Source organism: Serinus canaria, chromosome 7 (genome assembly GCF_022539315.1).
Source record: "Serinus canaria isolate serCan28SL12 chromosome 7, serCan2020, whole genome shotgun sequence".
Lineage (NCBI taxonomy): Eukaryota > Metazoa > Chordata > Aves > Passeriformes > Fringillidae > Serinus > Serinus canaria.
In genome coordinates this window covers 8,306,102-8,327,314 of record NC_066321.1, presented here as the reverse complement: position 1 = coordinate 8,327,314, position 21,213 = coordinate 8,306,102, and the positions used below count along the sequence as shown (strand labels likewise).

At 43.3% G+C, this 21,213-nt stretch overlaps 1 protein-coding gene across 1 annotated transcript; it reads right to left on the bottom strand.

Moving 5' to 3' along the window:
- Nucleotides 1-8,662: 8,662 nt before the first annotated feature.
- Nucleotides 8,663-20,511, bottom strand: INSIG2 (insulin induced gene 2). Its single transcript, XM_030241788.2, has 6 exons — nt 20,423-20,511; nt 16,011-16,348; nt 14,297-14,421; nt 12,072-12,238; nt 11,554-11,653; nt 8,663-11,103 (listed from the first exon to the last, which is right to left on the bottom strand). The coding sequence occupies exons 2-6, from the start codon at nt 16,252-16,254 to the stop codon at nt 11,062-11,064; spliced, it is 678 nt and encodes a 225-aa protein (XP_030097648.1). The 5' UTR covers nt 16,255-16,348; nt 20,423-20,511; the 3' UTR covers nt 8,663-11,061.
- Between the last annotated feature and the right edge of the window lie 702 nt (nt 20,512-21,213).

The following is a 21,213-nucleotide window of genomic DNA, read 5'->3' as shown; positions in this document are numbered from 1 at the left end:
TTAACCACTACTGCTCACGGAGCAGGATCCATCCCTGGAATGCCCCTCCTGGGGAGCCCCTGTCCCCCCAGCTGCCTGCCTGACTGATGCCTGTGAAGCTCTGCAAGTGGTGACTGACAGGGCCAGACTGGCCACTACACAGTTCATACTTCACATCCTCCCACAGATAACAAAGATGGTGATTGCTGACCTTGAGGGCTATTTGCTGTAGGGTCACTTTTGGTTCCCTGCTGGCAAATTTTGATGCAGGTTCTTATTTTTGAAAATTGACCCATTTCATTTATTAATGAAAGAATAACGTGCCCATAAATCATTATGCAGGACCTTCAGAAGGAGAAGAATAATTTATTGTTGAAGTGTCTGACCAAACCAAACCTGGGGACATCTACCTGCCATGCCACACCCCGGCATTTCTTGACAAACTCTGTCTGACTGCCAGCTTGGCTTCACCAAGGCAGCAAAAACAACCTGTCCTTAAAGACCTGCAAAGTTCTCCCGTATTTTTCTCCTTGGGACTATGGATTATGGTACAGTAAGGAATTATGGATAGAAATATACAGTCCCACAGTAGATGGGAGCTTCATCACCCACAGACTGCCTTGAAGGAGAAGGTGGCATGAGGACTAAATATGGGCTCAAGAACATTGAGCCTGTGCCTCACCTGGGCTATTTTTGGTGTCGTTCATAAGTGCTTTTGCCCTAAATCTCAGGATGTGTTCCTACAGGCCGAAAGGAATAGTTAGCTTTTTCTTCTGCATTAGGTAAAAAGGCACTGTAAATGGGTTCTTTCAGTTTACATTATTTGAGGATCTGTCTCATCATCTGCAATGCCAAAAGAGCTGAGCATTCCTGTGACCCTTCTGTTGATGGCATGAAGCACTTTCTCAGGCAGCCCTGTGCATACTGTGCTCATTTGAGGGGTAAATAAAGAAGACATCACGGCTGGATGTGCGTTCTCTGCTAGCAATCAATGCACAGCATACACTTTTGATGAGGTTAGATAACAAGCATCACATGGAGAGAGGAGCACCATGCACATACAACCTTCTGAATATATGTCAGCAATAAAATGATAACTACAAAGGCAAGCAGTAGCTGCCCACTGTAGGATGTCTCATCTAGTTCAAGTTCAGCTCTGCAATACAAGCCCAACTCTGTGTAGTTTGACAAAAAGCCGCCCTAAAACAACAAACCCCCTACACACTGCTCCGAAGGATTAGCACAAGGATATATCTTTGTTCACTGAGCCCTTTTTAATCTCGAAAAAGGAATTTCTTACATCAAAAATAGAGGATTCTTTCATGTCACTGTCAGCTCTGTAGCCCACCTAAAGCTGCATTATTACCACTGACAGAAAGACAGGTGTTAACAGCTGGAGAGAAAACAAATGTAGAGTGCTGTGGCAAAATTTGAGGAGAAACAGATGTGTGAGCAATGCTGCCTTTGATATTTATTTTAATAGTGCTTCTCAAACGTGTTCAATATTTATGCAGCCATAGGCTCAGCTTTCAGTGGCACACGAGAGCCTGCATTATTTTGCCTCTGCCACCACCTCTTCTTTTCTTTTCCTCCCTTCCAACAGTCATAAAAAAGCAGCATCCACAAATCTCCCAGGAAAAGCCAGCCTATTCCTCCTCCCCTCCCCCAGTATGAAACGGATAGAGTTTTTTAGCAGTGGGAGTTCAGTGTGATTAGTATGCTAATACGGGAGAGAGAAAAGGAAATGGAGATGAGAGATACGGTCCTTTAGCGAAGAAAAGCAGGAACAACTGAAAGGAGGATCTCTGCTAATCAATTAACCTACAATGGACCTAATGCCATAAGAAGCTATTGTGCATAAAGGGACAGAATTCTCGGTGACAGATGGCACTTGGGCTCATGATATTACAGGGCTGCTGCTCGAGAGCTTGTTTACCTCCCATACAGGGGTAAGCAATAAAGCAATAAAATTGCTTATTTATTTTAAAGAGAGAAGTTGAAATGCTTATTTACCAAATCAATCAAGATTTAGTAAGGCAGAACAGCCACAATCCTCATGGCCCTAAAATGCTGGATACTTCACTGATTTCAAATAGCAATTATCTATTGCAGCTTCTTGAACCCGCTCTGACTGCAAAGAGACATTTAATTTGCAAATTTTGATGAAAATTGTCATTTTTTTAATTGCCTATTTCACCGATTTGAATTTTAAAACAAACGATTAACTAGAAGCTCATTTTTACTTGCCTAGGGCAAGCCCAGAAAAATATTTGTCAAGACCCAAGCCTGTCTGCTTAGCATTTGAGTTGAGAAATGCACAACTGCCTTCAAGTCAACATTAGCTGTGACAGAAGCAAGACTATTATTTAACAGTAGCTGAAAATGTCAAAAACAAGCGGCATTTGGCATTTTGACAAGATGGCGTTGAAAAGAAACTATTTTTTTTTCCTCGACACTCAGATAACCATAAATCAAAAGTGTACAATTACCACTTGGCTCAGAGTACTGCTTTGGTGGGTTTCTCTGAACCAGTGGGGAGAAGGAGAACAGGTCTCCATCTTCTGCTTGCAGCCCCCTTCAAGGTCCCATCACAGCCCAGACCCTCTGGATTTCAAAAAACCCACTTTCCGCTCCCAGGAAGGAGTGTGGCATCATCCAACAATTCCCGTCAGATCTCAGGCACATCAGCATGATGAAGATATCCCAAAAGCTAAGTTAATGCTCCAAGGTATATGTTTTAGGTGTTCACTGTCTGCCAGAATAAATTCAGACTTTTTTTTTTTTTTAAGTAGGTGTTGTGCCTGGAGATTAATCAGCTTTTTTTACATTAGAAATTATAACAAAGGGTCAGCTGAATTAATTAAAAATAGTACTGTGTTGAAGAGAAGCCTGATACTGAGGAAGTGCAGGAAAATTAATATCTAAAGCACTTTGTTCTCACAGCGAGATTAAGTTGGAAGTTACTGTTTTAATCAACTACAAGATGTGACAGTGTTCATGGTAAATAATATTGTGAACCATCTCAGGGAAACAATGACATGGTGATAAGATACTGCCTTCAAGAGCTTTAGATACCAGAATGAACAGGCCTTAATAATTTAAGGGATGCTAAAGTGATGAACATATGTTAATCTTCATTGCATGCAGCACATACTGCCCTCCATTCATCTGGACTCAAGAAGAACGATTTTTCTAGCAAGGTTTCCCACCCATGAAGTCCCTTTAACATCAGTCAGCATTAGGCAGGGTATCAAATCCCATGAAGATTTGTCTTTACAAGTGTGTCAGTTGCCTGCTTCTGTCCTTCCTCAGTGAAATCTCATCATGTACCTGAGAGCAGCTGTGCAGGAGAGACATCAGGAGTTTGTTGCACAGACCCTTTCCTAGGTCCCATCCCTTAATCTGCCCTGTACCAGCTCCATGACCAACCTTACCACATCCCTCTGGTTTTCACTAGTTACTGTGACCTTGGAAATCACAAACTTTCAGAGTCTGACAGTTCACCAAAGCAAAACTATTCCATGAAAAGCTGATTCAGGTGATGCCAGAAAGCACATACTGTCCCCATGGCTTTAAAACTTCCCAGAAGTTTGGGGTGTTCTAGTAGCAACTGGGTCCCTTCCCCTTGCAGAGCACCTCTGGTGTCCTGCTTCTAAGACTAGTGGTAGGCAGGAGAAGGCAACAGCACAAAGCTGACCCTTTGCACTGACCTTGCATTGGTGGGGGAACAACTCCAGCTTCAAGAATCTTATTTTATTGCCTGGGAACAGATTCAGGGACCACATTTGTCAAGCAACAGGCTGTGAGAGCCACACAGCCATCCTCACTTACCTGTGAACTGATCCAGAGTGGTGAAACCTAGTGGGTTTCACATCCCAAAACTCACTGCAAATTCAGGGACTTGGGGTGCAAAAAAGCACCTTGAATGGGTGAGTTTGAAAAGACCCTCACACCTCACACCTTCAAGTTTACTCCCACCAAGACTAAGAGCTGAATGCAGAAGCAACCTGTCATACCTCTCTTTGTCTTTTGGTACTTAAAGGTGATTCTCCTTTGTAAACTTACATTTAAAAACAATCAAAAAGCCCATGTGTGTACTATACAAATACCACTGGTATTTGTCTTTGAGCTGGGCATTCTGACCTGACATTGAAACTGAATTCCCTTTTGTATCCAACCAGCTTTATCAGTGACCCCCCCCCCATCTTGCAGCCCTTTACTGTCCCAAAGTTCATCCCCTGCACCTGTGCAAGGATCAAAGTCTGCACAACTAACCTGGAACACATTTCCAGGAACAGGTACATACCTTCCTTTCCACCAGCTTCATTATTTCCTAACACTGCACCTCTACTGTTATTACCTACATAATACTACCTGTCTAATGCTTCTTTATACCACCCATCCCCACAGTGGACACATCACCTCATTGATTCACATCCTTAAACCATCAGTCTTCAGGATCTTCCAATTCATCTTCTTCAAGCCACTACTCCAGCACCATCTTTGCTTGATACACTGATTTGAGGAAACTGGTTAGTAAGAGTAGTCTGAAACCACACAAAGCAGTATTATTTCTCTCTCCCCAGTTTAATCAGAGCAGGCACAAGTCCAACACAAAGCCTCAGCTGAATTTCCTACAAGCAAAATACTGGACAAAAAAAAAAAAAAAAAAAAAAAAAAAAAAAAAAAAAAAAAAAAAAGAAAAATAAAGCAGGATTGTGGCAAGCATCTATGACAACAAGCTCATCAGCGGCCAACATTTTGTATTTGCATCATTATTAATCTGCTCTGCCAGATCTGATTCTCCTCAGGAGCTGATATCCCATATAAAAAGTACACACTGCAAATCAGAGGATGATGACAGTTTTCATCAGTGCTGAAAGAGAGGAGGGAAAGGCAGAATTTGTGGTGTGCTGCTCTTCAGTGTTGCACAATGTAGGAATTTTTTTGACCTGTATCAGATGAGAAAAGTAGTAAGGTCTAAACAATTTCATCCCTTTCAAACAGAGTGGGCCAAATTCCCAACCAGCATGAAATGCTGCATATCCAGTGAACTCGATGGAGTCCTGCCAGTCTGGCTGAGAACTTGGCTTTGCACGTCAGTTCATTCTGCTATGATTGCACTTGACGTGCAGCTCAGAACAAGCATTTGTTTTTAAACAGAAACAGTGGAGTCTTTCACTGCTATCCCAGCCTATACATAGTCCTGGCTCCAAGTGCAGGATTAACTGTGCTTAGCTCAGGCTCCTATGTCTTTGTGCAAAGAAGAGTAGGGAGGAGAAAGAAAGCACTTTTTTTGTCTCTTTGGCACACTGATGGCATGTCTCAGCACTCAAGACAAGAAATGATGCTGTGCAGGGCAGGGCAACTTTGCTCTTTGTTGGAAGCTGTAATTACCACATGCACTTGATGCCCTTACAGGCACTGGGCATCCTTTCACCCCACCTGAACACAGTGGAGTCACATCCCTCACTTGACCTCAACATTACCAACCAGTGCCCTGGCCAGACCAGCAGCTTCTCATAAGAGTTCAGATGGAATGTGTCAATCTAAGCAGGAAGTTGCTAAATCCTTTTCCCCAGGAAAATTATGTGGTGGCACAGGTAGGCTTAGCCAGGCATCCCATCACTGAGGAAACAACTGGCACAGCTGGGATAGAGAAAAACAGATGAGCCAAAACATGTTGAAGTGATCATTGCCAATGAGGTGATGCCTTTGGAGAGCAGCTGAGACCAGAACAAGTCAATACAAATGCATCTGTAAGACTCCCCATATCCTTGTTTTGAAACCCAGGATACAATCAGATACAATCAGTGATCAGAATGATCACTTACTGTCCTTTTCCTTCTTGCAACATTATGGAAAATGATGGAGGCTCTCCTTGCATAATTTCTGTATGGTAAATTACGGTGCAATCCTGTTCCTCACAGCTTTCCTTTTAGTGTAAACATTTTTCCCCAATAATTGTGTGAAACAAATCTTGCTTTGAGGTTTGATTACCAAAAACTTTGGCATTAAATATCTAAATTGGCATTGACTACCTAAATTTAATTTGGCATTAAATATCTAAATGTTGGTTACAAGATGTACACTGAACTAATCAGAGAACAGAAACAGCCAAACTACACTGTGAATTCAGACAGAGACATATTTATAAATACAGATTTTTCCTTCAATAAATATTTTGCCATATTTGCTTCAAAGGCACAATTTCAGGATTTCTACCAAAAAAGTCATAAAAAGCAGATCTTATGGCTACATTTGTGGACCTTGCCACTGCAAATGCTCTGCAATGTGTGCACATATCCCTGCAAAATTACAGTACAACAGGTCACCTCCTGCAGCGATGTTTGACAAGAACGAGGCAGAACTGCTGCCTGTGGAGAAAGTGAATCCTATGAACCTCAGTCTGGAAATGTGCAGGTGTACACCTGACACAGATGTACAGGGCACACTGGACACAGACCTCTCAACCAGCTTGGCCTGAAGAAAAGTAGTAGCTGCTGTTTTGCTTTACATTCCTTTTTGTTCCTATATATTGCATCTTATCTTCTACAGTGCAGGGCAGGCTAAAATAGCGTGGATGTGCAACAGGAGCTACTGAACTTCTGTGCTTCAGAACCAAAGAACAAGAAAGAAAAACCTCAAGAAAATGCCAAACTACATTTCAACCTGGACTTCAGCTCTCATCAGATCAAGAAATAACCCCTACTTCTTCACCAGAATGGCTTTTAAACATTCAAAGCACAAACTCCAGTATGCTGCCTGAAAAGCCCAGGCACAAAGTTTATCCTTTAATTTGAGGCTTTGTCATTTAACTGGGGAGGAGGTAATCAGGACAAGGCTCTGGACCATGCTGCTCAAAACATGACAATAGACACACCAAAAATCCAAGCTGGCTGCCTGAAGCAATTAAAGGAGTGTTTACTATTCCATGACAGTTAACATGTTGGACTGACCTTTCATTTACTGTTTAGTGCTGAACATTAAGCTGCAAAATTACTCATGCTTTGCATTTAGTATTGGCATCAGAGCTAACAGCATTAGATAGCTATTCCCACGGTGAGGCACGTGTTCCTCTGCCCAGCTGTGCACCTACTTTCAGCAACGCTGATCTGATACCTAACAGCACTTCCACAGGTCCTGTTCACCCACTGCCATCAGGAATTATCAGTAACACTGCTCCAAAATGTAAAAAGCATATGCAAAATGTCCAGGGTGATGCAGCTGGTGCAATTAGGTTCCTTCCTTACGTACCAGGAAAGAAAAAAAGGGAGGACTGGTGTATGCCCACAGGTCCCCACGGCAGCTCCCAGCCAGATGGCAGCAGGGAAGTACAGAAGCTATGGAGGAAAAGTTTCTTTGTTCACTCTCCTCCGAGCTGCTTACAGCAGCCCTGTTATAATGAGAGGCACAGGATACATTTTTCAAGTGCCTGACAGGTCAGCAGTTGGAATATTCCCTCAAAACCCAAGTAACTTTCCAACCCCCTCAGGCTATAAGAACCTGGAATTTCCACTCTTCGAGGCTACTGATGGAAGGGAGAGGCAAAATTTCCAGCAAAACACCTTTGCTCATATGCTTTTGGCAAATCTTAGTGCTTACTATCCAAAATTAAGTTTATTTCTACCCCTGGCTGTAGTCTGTCTGGTCAGACCCATGGCATGCCCAGGATGCTGCATTTTGACAGCAGAGTTAGGAATTTTGGGCCACAGGTTGCCAACAAAAACAGAGGACTTTTCCACTCACCCCCTGCACTCCTTCCAGCCTTCAATTGGGTGCTGCCCTGCTGTGGGACTGCATCCCAAACCCTCATGCACCTCTCTGCTCACCCTTTCCTCACCTCTGCCTGCATGCTTTTCCATTACATTTCCAAACCTCTCTTCATTACACCTTTTTGGAGACAGTGATGGGCATGACGAATGGAGTCGGTGAATACCACAGTAACATTCAGTTCATATCCAGACCAGAACATTAATAAATACAAATACATTATGAATTTCCCTGCCATTTGTGTTTTGGGTTTTTTCATATCCATATTAGCTATTTATATCTAAATCTCTATTTTCTGTATTGTGAGTGAAATTATCTTATTCCCCCTGCAGATTCAAAAGAGTATATTTTCCAAGGCTGCTCAGCATGGTAATTAAGATAGAATCACAGCTGATTTGATCTTCCCTGCTTCTTTTTCATTTTTATACATTTGTGCAACCAATATGCCAGCTAAATGGTCAGAATTATTACGATAGAAGGCAACTCAGTGTATTTTAAATATCAATATAACTTCTTAAAGAAAGAGGAAACCTATCAATCAAGGTTGCAATTGTGTTTAATGCACATTTTGCCTTTAAACAGCAATTTGCCAGTTTAAACAGCATAGACCTTACAGGAGTTAATTGGTGAAGAGTTTAGAGTGCTTTTAAAGCTGTATCTAAATTATACCTTATTCATTCTTTATTAAACAACATTTTTCAGACAATCTAATGTTATAAGTACATGCTATACAGTAGCAGCATGTCCACACCACAAAAGTTAAGGCCATGTCACCATTCTCATCATGAACCTTTCTCAGGGTTTGAATACACCAGCCATCAAATCACAGCAGTTTGAAACAACAGGACACCCATGATGTCATCCTGTATTGATGTCAGTCAAGTAAGAATAAAAACAGTACAGACACATATAATGAAGGACTCCACCCAAATTTATTTTGGATGATTGCTGCCTTTGCACAACATGCTCAAAATTTCCAAAATGAAATTTAAAAGTCAGCAGACAGCACAGTCTAACCAGGTTTAGCTGAATGTGAGTGCAAAGTGGGTGCCACAGATGCACAACAACCACTTCTCACATACTGCACATTTCAACACACACAAGGCTGCTTCTGTGTAAGTATCAGGCTGGCAGGTAAGAGCAATTCTACCACCAAGGAAATAACAAAACCAACTCATCTTCAGTTGTACACACTTGTTGGTCATGATGAAACTATTGTTTACCAAGTCAGCACACTGGCTACTGAGGTACCATGCTATTCCCTACAGTTAGGATAAGAAACATCTGAATTTTTATGCCACTCATGCCCTGATAACTCAATAGGGACTTCTCACACTGTCCACCAAGCTGAAGCCATTTCTTGAAGTAAAGGTGGATGAGGTGAAATACTGTAAGAGAGAGACCCAACAGCTTCTTCAGCAAATTGCCAGAGCCTGCCGAAAGAAACTCACCCTTCTTTCCTGCCCAGCTTCTTGGTTTTACCAACAAAATGCTTCTTATTGCCTTTTGGTTTGATTAAGAGAAAACCTCTGGTCAGGGATCTACTCAGACATGTTCTGCCTCTGCTTAAAGCAAAGTGCCTCTGTAGGTGCTTTCCCGAAACATCGTCCCAGAACAGTGAGCTGCAGGTGATGACACTTTCTGGAGCTGCAGAACCAAGCTTTTCATACACCACTTGCCTATTTATTATTTTTACAATTTCCCTTTCAAGAAATTTTTCTTTTGTTACAATGCTTTTGGAAGTGCTCATTCCACTTTTCAGACTTGGAGGTAAGCAGGTAAGACTGAAAAGGTTGCCTAGTTACAGCTTTGTGTACAACGCATTCACACATTTATTAATAAAAACTTGTCTAAACATCTATTTGTTCTTTGGACCAACTCCAGCCTCCCCAGGTAACTGTAACATGTCTTATAAACCTTTCATGGAAGACTTAAAAAATAGAGCTTAAAGACAAAAAAGGAAAACAAATACATTTAAACATCATCAACAAAGAATGGGAAAACAAAGCGGAGACATCCCAAGCCAAACTCACTGCAGGCTCAGGTTAGTAGTGTCCTCTTGAAATCTGCTTTCTGCCTTCTTGCACTTCTTCCAGCTCATGGTCTTAAAAGCCAGCTGCAAAGCCAAGAGAAAATTCCATGTATGCCCCCAGCTATGGGTCACACACCAAAATCCTTCTTAAGAAGGGAAGTGCTCAGCACACAGCCTATTTCAGCTCGCTGTCCTACCAGGCTGTCTGTGCACAGGCACCTGTCAAACAGGGCTAACAGCATTTCTCTGCCTCAGAAAACTGCTCCAAGGACAAAGGCATTTATGGTTGCCTGGACACAGAAACAGCAATGAGGGCTCCATCACTACCTAAAATACAGCACTGCTGATCCCTGCCAACAGAGCAGGGAAAAGAACCACCAAAAGTAACATTGGTAATGGAGGGGTTTATGACACTTGATGGTAGTGGCTGATTTACTTCAGAATTGAATTTTGAAATAAAAACTCCTTAAGCTGTTTTCCAATCAACACAAATCAGCTTAAAGGGTTGTACAGGAATGACCTGAGCTGTATCCTCTTTTGCACACACGTAGTTTCAGAATCTGTCCACGGTTCACATAAAATCAAAAACAAGCATAGATGCTGGGTGCACCAGGGGAAAAACAGTGAATAGTTTCCAGACTCAGTTTCCATTTCTGTGATACTGGGCACACACCACAGACAAATGAAATGCTATGGCAATAACCCATGAAACTTGCAGTGAGTTTCCTCACCAGTAATGTGGGTCAGAAGAATTATATACTGTGTTAATAGGCATAAATCAGTTACTTATTGCATCAAAGTTCACCGGTAATCCATAAACTTCATAGAGATATTATGGGCTATCATGGAAAGAGGTCTTCATTGCTAAACGTGAACCCTCTCTGTCTTTTACTAGCTGTAAAGAACAAATTCCTCAAAACTTTCAAGATAAAGTGAATCAAGAAGTTTCAGCTACAGAAACATAGTGCAAAGGTTCAGTTTGGCACTGCAACATTACAGACAGACAGGAATTTATGGTAAACTGTTTAGATTTGGAAAAAAAGAATCCTATAATTGAACCAATATTGTCAAATGTATTGCATACTATTGTAACTTCACAGTAATCAAAATCAGACATCAAGGTTTCTATAGAAGCAGCAATCACAGATTGCAGTAAAGTATACCACTCAAGGGAAAAAAATTGCATTTTGGCAATTTCATAGTCAAGTGTTCCTTATGCTCCTCCAACAGTCATTTGTCAGACATTTTCCTGTTTAAAAGGTGCATATTATTTCTTCTCAGTCCTCGTGAGACTTCTCTGCAATGACTTTGCATTCATACTGAAAAACAGAAATTGACAAAATAATATTAATTTACATAACTAGTGAAAAAGACTTGAGTGATTTTTCTACAAAATGGGTGTTAAAATAGCTCTTGGTAAACTCCACTCAGGTAAGTTTGATCTCTTTAAGTTCTGTGCACATACTGGTGACTGCCATTTCTGTCCCCTGAGCAGATCAGACTTTGGGGATGGCCTGATTTCTCCCCAAACACAAGAGCTCTTAGCTCATGGTCCTCAAAGTATGTAACCGAGTGTACTGAGCAAAGCATGGGTGTACTCTGATTTACAGACTGATCAGCTCACTACGTACATCACCAAGAAGTGATTGCTGGTTTCTACCTCACTGCACACCCTTGAGCCAAATGGTTGGCTGGATACATGGAGGAAGAAATGATATATACATTTAAACTTCTACTGGAAGGCAATCAACCCCCTCCTCCAGACTCACCATTGCCAGCTGCCTGCCAATATTGCCCATTGTTATTCCACCAGCAAAAAATATACATGGCAACCAGGAGCGGACATAGAGGAAGTCTGGGGATGTGTATCTGGAAAAGAAGACACATTTTTGAGCTCAGTGTTGTACAATACAGAGTCTACCAAACACAAGGCAAACTCACAATTAGGAGGATATTTTAACTCAAAATGATCCACATTATAGAAATTTAATTTCTTGCAGCAAACAAAAAAGGAGGTTTTATTGATTATAGCTGCATTTATTCAACCAAACAAAGTGTGTTACATCGTTGGCAAGGTAGCAATTTTATTTCAATTAGCATCTCCAACTAGATTTCTCCCTTACACTCAGATAAGAGCTTTCACAAACAGTCCAATTTGTGCTGTGCTCAAAATTAGCTAGTGCTGACAGCTCCGAAAATCATGTCAAATTGTACCCCTTCAGTTATTCTGATTCAATGTTACAGCTTCAGAACATTATCATTTCACCTCAGGGGAGCAAATACTTACTGATAAACTCCATTGTACACCAGAAGCTGTGACACCAACGTGGCCAGGAAAGCAATTCCTACTCCAAGACCAAAGCCACTTCGTGACCTGTCAAAGGTCCACCACAGCCCAATGGAGAGGGCTGCCAACGTGAGAGACAGCTGGATATTGTTGGCAAAATCCACCTTCTGTGCTGGCTGTTAAGGATCAGCTTGGAAATACCATGTACAAGGATAAAGCAATTTTTGTCATTCTGTTTCTACTTTGGCATCACAGAAAAAAAATATCATTAAGACAAGTACAGTGTTACCTGTATCACCTCTCACACAGCTATCAGATGTGAGGAATTAAGGATTGTAATTGTCAATATTTCAGGAAACTAAGAACTTATGATACTTCTTCAAATTTTAGGGTCTCTGCACTCAACAAGACTAAAGAGCCTCTTCCCCTACCAAACAATCAAGCATTTTATACAGACACATGATGCACATGTTAATTCTCACCCTCACCTGGCTCTTTATTACATTGAATATGAAATCTTAAATCTAGCATTGAATTTCTTAAACTGATAGGGATTTACCAAAGAAAGGTATTTATCACTATTAATTGCACTTTTGTTTTAATTACATGATGCTTTACATTCAGCTCAGCATTAAAATGTTAATGTGTTCAATAAATCAAAATGAAAATCTTACTGGAAAGTGTTCATGTAAATCAACAATGAAAGTCAGTTTTGTCAGCTTGTGCAAGAATTGTGAAGTCACTTCAGATATTTTTGTGTGTTCCACATCCTTCAAAATGTTTTGGAAACACTAACTCATTCTCATTACTCCTGTGCAAAACAGATAATTAAAAAGGGGCTTGTCATGTTGCTTTTGCCTGAAAGAAAACTTATGGGATGACAGTATAAAAACCACTGTCCTATTTCCTCACAAAAATCTGGAGGGAGACCTACCGGAAATGAGAAACAAGCTTGACTAGCTGAAATAAATAACTACAGGATAAAAATCAATAGCTCCAGAAAAAGTGTCAAGGAAGACAGAACCCTCACCAAATCTGGCAATATGCAAAACTGGCAACAGCTGAAGAGAAAGCAGTCTGGAGAGCTGTCAAGCAGGAAATACAGACAGTAAATTACTGATGTCCTGGGATATGGGGAACAGCTGCTAGAGAACTGCAGAAAATTCGCTGTAAATAATCAGACCCATGTAAAAAGGAGCTGTCAACTCTTATTTCTTAAAAGCAGCAAAGCTGCCCCGGGCTCACCCAACAGGTACAGGCCAGGCAGTGAGAACCACAGCACCAGAGCAGAGCATCTCTGGAGGGAAAGTGAGGTTTGTGAGGGACAGAGGGAGGGACTAGGAACCTCGGCAGCTCCAGCTCATCCATCCACACTGGAGAGCAGAGGGTGGGGAAAAACCACACAGCAACAAAACCCATCAGTGGCCAAGCAACCCTAGTGAGAATTCAGCTACCTCTCCCACCTTTCACTTAATGTGCCCTCTCTTCCTGGGAATGAAGAGATCCAGCAGCACATGAACAGAACTTTTAGCACCATTTTTGTGAACTGTGTTGGAGATGAGCATTGCACAGATGATCAACTTTCTTTCCAAGACCCCAATTTTCACCAGACCCTGGTTTTAGCTGACAGAGGAGGCACTAGACATAATTGCAGAAAGTCTCTCAGATCCACAGCACTGCAGTAAGGTGCACAAGTCCATGAGAAATGCATCTGATCACCCAGAGTGCTCTCTTGGCATCAAGGAAGGCATCCTTTGCAGAAGTGGGTAGCAACATTTCCTGGCATTGCATAGTCATGAGCTTTCCCTACTCTTTGCAAAGTGCATGTGCTTCACTCATGACCTTAGACAGGGCCTCAAACTCCTACTATGCTATTAAGAGGACATCAGCTTGCAACAACCTAAAGCACTTTTCTGTAATACCTACTGCATGAATATCTTCCCACACTAATTTTAATTATTCAAAGAAAATAAAGACCCTAAGTAAAACAAAGCCCACTATTAAGACAGCCCTAATGAAAATATTTTTCAGACCAAAAAGATGTGAGACTCTTCACCTCCAATATTGCTACAAGTTTGACACTAACACATAATCTGCCTTCTCCTTGCAAAAATACTGCATGCTACACCTTTAACACCAATTCAAATTCACCACAACTGACTGTGTGAGCTTTTTTTAAGAGGAAACCCATTTGTTACCACCAATGTCATTTGGTTACAGGATACAGCACTGGCATGATTTATTCCCACAAAGACTGCTACACATCGCATGACACTGGACCATTCTCTCTTGAACTTATGTGGCTCTCCCAGATGTCTGTCCATGCAGGGGTACAATAACCCAATCACAGCTGTGGAGACAGGAGAGAAAAAAGGCCCTGAACATTTAATAGGCAACAAAAAAAGGCAACATTTAATAGCCTAGAATAAAGGCTATCTTTGACAATTAGAGTCACTACTAAAACACATATTTTAAGGATAAACAGCACATACATTGTAAAAGAGGAATTTCCAAGAGTTTCATTATTTAAAAAACTCCATGAAGTTCATCAGCACCTTCAGCCACTGCAGCAGAAGTAGCAATACAGAGACAATTTGAACCAGGGGCAGAGGATGACAGAGCTCTCCCCCACACCAAAGTCTCCACTGTAGTTCAGAAAGAGCACTAATAGCTTACAGGTTGGCACTTCCAAAAATCCCACACATGAAACATGTTTAAAATAACTGCAAAACCAACACACCACAGCACCGTGTGGTTTATAACATCAATATTTTGTGTTTCCTTCTGTTCTTGTTACAAGCAGGCTTTGTTTGGATAACATTTTTCTCTTCTTCAATGCTACTCTCAAGCTCACCCAGAAGAGAGAATGCCAAGAGCCTACAGTAGCTGTTGAATACAGAAAGCAAACAGGAATTCCAGCCCCAGGGAATTGAGATGCTCTTCCACAAATGTGGAAGAGCACAAATGTGTTCTCTACTGCAACAGCAGCTAAAAAGATTTTTACCAACCACACTAAGGAACTATAATGGTGCCTTAATATTAGACTGTAGTGGTGTGAGCACAGCAGAGCCTGAGTCTTTGGTACAGACTGCAGGGCCTTCAGTCCAGCACACTGCTGGGGGTAACACTGCAAATGCTCTTTCCTCTGCCACAGAGGAAACTGATCCCCAGGATTCAGGAAAATAAATCATCAGTAAAACTGGAGTGGAAAAAAACCTCCCTGAGCAATTTTCTTGCCAAAGGCCTTGGGCCAAACTCATGACTAATAATGGTGATGGATGAAAGGACTTTTCTGAATGCAGCCTCGATCACCCCTGATTATAAATATGCAAAATACCTTTATTCTGCTCATAATAATAAACCATGCTGCAGAGAAATGTTACGTCAATTCCACGAAGGCTGTGAAAGTACAAATGGCAAGAAAATGGGTGAATTATCAGCATTTACCACAGAGGTTCCCTGTATGCATGCCAGCAGAGAAGATAAGGAAAAAAAATGGAGAAGACTAATAATGAAAAAACAAACCCTGAACACCTCAACAGAGTGACTCCTGCTGGGAAAAGCTAATTAAGGCTGTAGTATCTTTAAATCAGATGACTTAAAAATCAAGAATCAAACAGTGCACTTTGCAAGACATATCCAGCTTTTCCATCAAAACTACCAACCCATCAGGCCCAGAAAGACCCACAAGTTTCTTGTGAGATGATGGCAAGATGTAGCCTTCCCAAGTTCCCTGCAGTGGTCTTACGCGACCCAGGAAAGGACAAAAACTAATTCCTGGACATGTGTATTTGTGTATACAAAAAGATTGGAAGGATACTAACAGCTCAATGAGGACAGTGATGCTCTAAGGTAATATTTTATCTTCCCCACCTCTCACACAGTTTTTTGCAACTACCTCTCTCAGCACACCAGGCATAGACACATGACTGAACTTACCTGATGCTGTGCCACAGCAAGGTGGTACCCACCAAGCTGAGGAGAAGATGCTTGTGATCACATCAGGGGGGAAGAGAGTAACGTTTCTCTGGATCTGAAGCAAGTTTAATACTAATGCAAGAAATACACCAATAAAAAACAGCACTACACCACGAATTACCAAATTCATGCCACGACTGGTTACAGATGAAATGTATGGGCCACACTTTTTTGGTAAGGTTGGCATTGCATCATTTTCTGCCATGACTTCTTAAGTTATCAGAGGCATCCAAGAGGCTGACTGAGGATTCACTTGCAATCAATATTTCAACTCTCTTCAATTAGGAGACACCCAAACCCTGAAAAATAATAAAAAAAAGAATGAAAATTCAGATATAAGAAACACTACATGTATTTCCCTCAACTTATTTGGAGATTGGGTTAAAAAAAATGCTTATTATATTTTTTCTGAATTTTCTGAAGAGGTAATTAATCCTTTGATAGCAGAATAAACAAACCACAGCTACAAAAATGCCTTAGAAAGGGAATAGGTTTCACAACCAGTTATTTCTTTTAGGAGACAGAGGAGGAAACATGTGGGATGGGACAAGCAGGAATGTGAAAGTACATTCCAGGAGGTGAAGAAATGACACAGGTATCAGATGGAAGAAAGGCTTGCTTTGCAGTAAGAATAAATTGGTTTACTCCCTTCCTTGAAGCAACAACTGGAGAGGTTATATAATTCAGCAGCAAGTAAAGAAAGCCCTCAATTCCGAGTCAGTCACAGAGGTTCAGAGACCTCTTTTCTTGAAGAGACACTAAAAAAAAATTTCTCAACTGGAAAGTGAAATCTCTGAAGTAACTTTCAGGCTGGAGTCAGAATTTCAGCAATCCTGCAGCATACATGTTTTGTAACCTCCAGTAAGAGCAAACAGCTCAGCAAACCAGAGCAGTAACTTCAACAGAGAGAAATATTTACCGAAGTAACACACACATCTGGTGAAAACTGCCCTACATCATGACAAATCCTAACTGCAATCAGGCACAGAAGCACCTGAGGGCAAAGGAAAAGGAGCTCCGCCTGCCTTCCCACTAGGAAGCCTCTGACATGAGTAACTGCCGGCGCTATGAGAATGGCAGAGTTCCCACCCCAACCCCTTCCTCAAAAAAAACAAAACCCGTCCATCATGAGTCTTGTTATACATGGATCCAGTGCCACATTCGTGTACAACAGCGATTCTGATCGACAGCTTAGCCACCTGGAACTTCAGAAAAAAAGCCCTGACATTGTTTTTAAATCTGAAACTGCCAGGTGGTAGCAGCTTCTGTTAACTCTTATTTATGGCACATGGGGAGCCAAACCAGAACATCCATCCCCTTCCCTCTCAGCTCCAGCCAAGCCCGAGGAAGCTCTCTGCAGACACAGCAGCAGAGCAGAGGACTCAGCATTCATTCACTTCTGCTGACTGAAAGCCAAAGGAAAGTTAAATACATCCAGGCTAGTTAAGATACTCCAGCCAACTGCACAGATGTGGTGCCACACCATGGCATACTCCATCACATGAAGAAAGTTCCAACAGAAAGGAAAAAAAAAAGAGGACAAAAAAGAAAAAAGTTCTCTTCATACAAAACTTCCCATGGCAGTTTGGGGAGGCAACAGTGTCTTCCTAAGAACACAGGCTCTCTTCCACACAGCCAATTCCTCACAAGAACACACCTTGGGGGGGGAAAGAGAAACACCAAGGTGTCAGGCTGCTTCATCTGCTTCCTGAGTCAGACTGCCAGCCTTGATGTCTGTATCACTGGCACTACAACACTTCCTTCAAGCAAAAAGGAGGTGCTCCAGATTTTTCTTTCCTGCTCTGGATGGCACAGCACTGGAGCTTAGCATACTTGGATCATACTTTTAGCCTCCAGCAAAGAAACCACGGAGTCGCAAAAACATCATTATTGCTACTGAGAGTCTCCCTCGTGCCCCCTGGGGCTTTGGGATTACCTGGGATTACACCAGGTAATCACTGGAATTCTCAGAATTTACAGGAGTCTTTCTAACACAGGGCATTGGAGGCTATTAAAATAGCCTCAATAGTTCCCAATTAAAAACTCTGCAGGAATACTGTGCCTAATATGGGTTTTCAAACTGTTATGTCCCTTCTCAGCTTTGGCTTACCTAGGGAAATAAACTAAACTCTTAATTCTCCACTTCCTTCACCATACCAACAGCTTTTGGCACTTCCTGAAGTCGGCATAATTCCTTTTTTTAAATGCATGACCCAAGCTGATATATAAGGAAGCTCACACTTTTATTTCTGCCTCTAATGAGCAGCACACAGGTTAAGAGTTTCTTTTTTCAGTCATAAAGCAGTTTGCTCATGTCTTGTGATCCTTTACTACATTCAAATCTCTCCTCTTTCCTGTTCATGAAGTCCTTGTTCCCTGGCACCAGCTCCAGACCTTGCACACTGCATTTCAGCCCATAGGTGTCATTTATTTCTGACAGCCAACTTCAACCCACTTTTCCTGCAGGATCTTTCAGTCCTCTTTGGCCCTGCAAATGTTGCCAGCTTTGGGTCCTCAGCAGGCATCTTACTGCACCCTAATTTGTGCACAAAGCTTATCAACTAAAATAGAATCATAGGATGTTTTGGATTGGAAGAGACCCTAGAGATCATCTAGTTCCACTCCCCAAATACTTAGAGAGATCAGCCCAAGTCCCCGTCTTTGATGAAATCGAGAAATAATTTCCCTGCATTGATTATTTCCCCATTTTACACTCTCTCTTGGTGTCTCCCTCTAACAAGACTCTGCTTCTCGTAATTCTTCATCTACAGGAATCTTCAGCCTAATTAAGAATCACCAACTATCCCACATGGCAACACTAATGTAAACACCAATCGGCTCTTACTGGTTTTTCTCCTAGAAGCGCTGATGATCAAGTAAAAGTCCAATTTTATTGCCAGTATAAATCACTTTCAAATCATAAAACCTGCACTTGTATAATTTCCACATATGCCACGCAGCAAATACTTATTTAATTCTGAAGGCTTATCTAAAGGCAACAGGAAGGAAATAACTTACTGCTTCTTCACAACAACTGCAGGTGCAAGTTATTCAAGACACCAGAACAGATTTTTATTAGCAGGTAAACAGCCTGACCACAGCAAGGGCACCTGGGTAGGTACATACTGACAGACATTCATGAAAGCAATTCAAAGTCTGAACCTAGCATGATGTAGTTGTTTGCACCTGGTGGTTTCTCACCCTACACATAAAATTCCTAGTTGTTTTATCAGTTTCCAGATTTTCCACTGACTCTGAGACCTTCTGACATGCCACAGAGCAACTGGGGAACAGAGCAAAGCGATCAGCGCTCAGGAAACATTCTACATTGCCCCAGCCAGCCAAGGCTCTCAATGCCCTGGCACAGCACAGATATATACTACCATCACCTCTCATGGAAATCAAATTACTATCTCTAAAGACTTCAATTCTTTCTGACTAGAAGGCCACTGTTCCTGGAGACAGTGGAGACTCTGTCTCCTTTTAAGGCTTATGCTTTACTGCAGGTTTCCTCTCAGATAGGAACAGATCACAACATATTGAACCAACAAGACTTCTGAGCCTTCATTTCCTGGGGAATGCACATTCCCAGCTGTAACACGGCTCTGAAAGCTGCAGGCTGGGCACTGCCGGAGTCTCAGCTGCACTTCCATGCTCGCTGGCACACGCGGACTGCAGCCCAAGCTTTTCAACACACCGTGCACCAGACACGACTCGCAAGGCAGCCACACGGCGTATGGCATTGCGCAAAAAGTTAACAAGTAAATTATCACCCTGAACCTTTTTAAAAAACTCAGTCACTTAACTGTCTCCTAAGGAGAAGATCCCTCCTGCTCCCCTGAGCTGTCCCTGCGCACCGAGAGCCATTCACAACTTCTGACACCGCACAGACACACCGGGCACGGCGCGCCGAGGCCGACAACGAGAGGGTTTATTTGGGCAACACCACGCAGGAGATGGCAAGAAACCATCCGTCTGCAGCGAGGCAACGCCAAAAGCAAACAAAACCATCGCCTCTCAGACATCGGGCGGCGGTTCTGCCCCGGACCCCGGGCCAGGGGAACCCAGCCCGCCTGGGCAGCGCCACCACCTCCGGCCCAGCCCAGCCCGGCCCGGCCCGGCCCGGCCCGGCCGGCGGAGGGGCCGCGGGCCCGGGGAGCCCCGCCGGGCACGGGCTGTCCCGGCTGCCGGGGAACGGCCCCGCCGGCCTCTACCTCCGTCACCCCCGGCCCTAACCCGAAGCATCGCCCCGGCCCGCGAGCAGCAGGAGCCGAGGGGCGCTGCTGCCCGCCCGGCTCGGCCCGTCCCCCCGGCCCGCGGCTCCACAGCCCCGGCCCGGCCCGGCCCGGCCCCTCCGCAACGCCGGGACTCACTCGGCCTCCGCCATGTTCCGCAGTCCCCGCCCCGCGCAGCCTCCGCAGCGCCCGCCGGGCCTCGGCCGCGCCGGGCACGAGCAGCGCGGGGGGGGCGCGGGATGCTCGGCCGGGAGCCGCCCGCTCCGCCTCGGAGAGCGCTCGGTGCCGCGGCTGCGGAGCGGGCCCGGAGCAGGGTCAAGAACTTTATTAGAGGTGCCCTTCACTTGGAGTGCAGTGTGCAGGAGTAATGGGTACAAATTGAAAGACAGGAAATTTGGGTCAGGCATTAGGAAGAAATTCTTCACTCTGAGGGTGATGAGACCCTGGAACAGTTGCCCAGGAGGGCTGTGGATGCCCCAAGCCTGGCAGTGTTCAAGGCCAGGTCCATAAGGCCTTGGTCAGCCCTGTCTATGCGAGTTGTCCCTGGCAATGGCAGGGGGTGTTGGGACTGGATGATCCTTAAGGTTCCTTCCAACCCTTAATATTCTGTGATCCAACAATTAGAAGAAAAGCTGGATGTGTTGGGCTGTTTGCCTCATGGCCACGCTCCCAGCTGGGCTGGGGGCAGTACCACAGCCCGTTCCACCTTCAGGAACACACATGGTGGGAATGAAGTCCTCGTCCCCAGCTGAAGCTCCCAGCCCAGCTCCAGCCTTCCTGAACGCCTGGTCCCACAAGGACTTTCCCATATGCTTGACTTTATTGATGGAGGACAAAATTGCACATCTCCATATTGCAGAAGCCACATTTTCCACTCCAGTTTGGGCCTTTGGAGGAAAACGTACAACATGAAGCAGAAAACAATTTGC

Coding starts and splice junctions, on each gene's coding strand:
- INSIG2 (XM_030241788.2), bottom strand. CDS start 16,254: ATGGCAGAAAATGATGCAATGCCAACCTTACCAAAAAAGTGTGGCCCA. Junction 14,422..16,010: donor TTGCTGTGGCACAGCATCAG/GTAAGTTCAGTC, acceptor CTGTCTCCACAG/CTGTGATTGGGTTATTGTAC. Junction 11,104..11,553: donor TTGGCAGGCAGCTGGCAATG/GTGAGTCTGGAG, acceptor TCTGTTTTTCAG/TATGAATGCAAAGTCATTGC.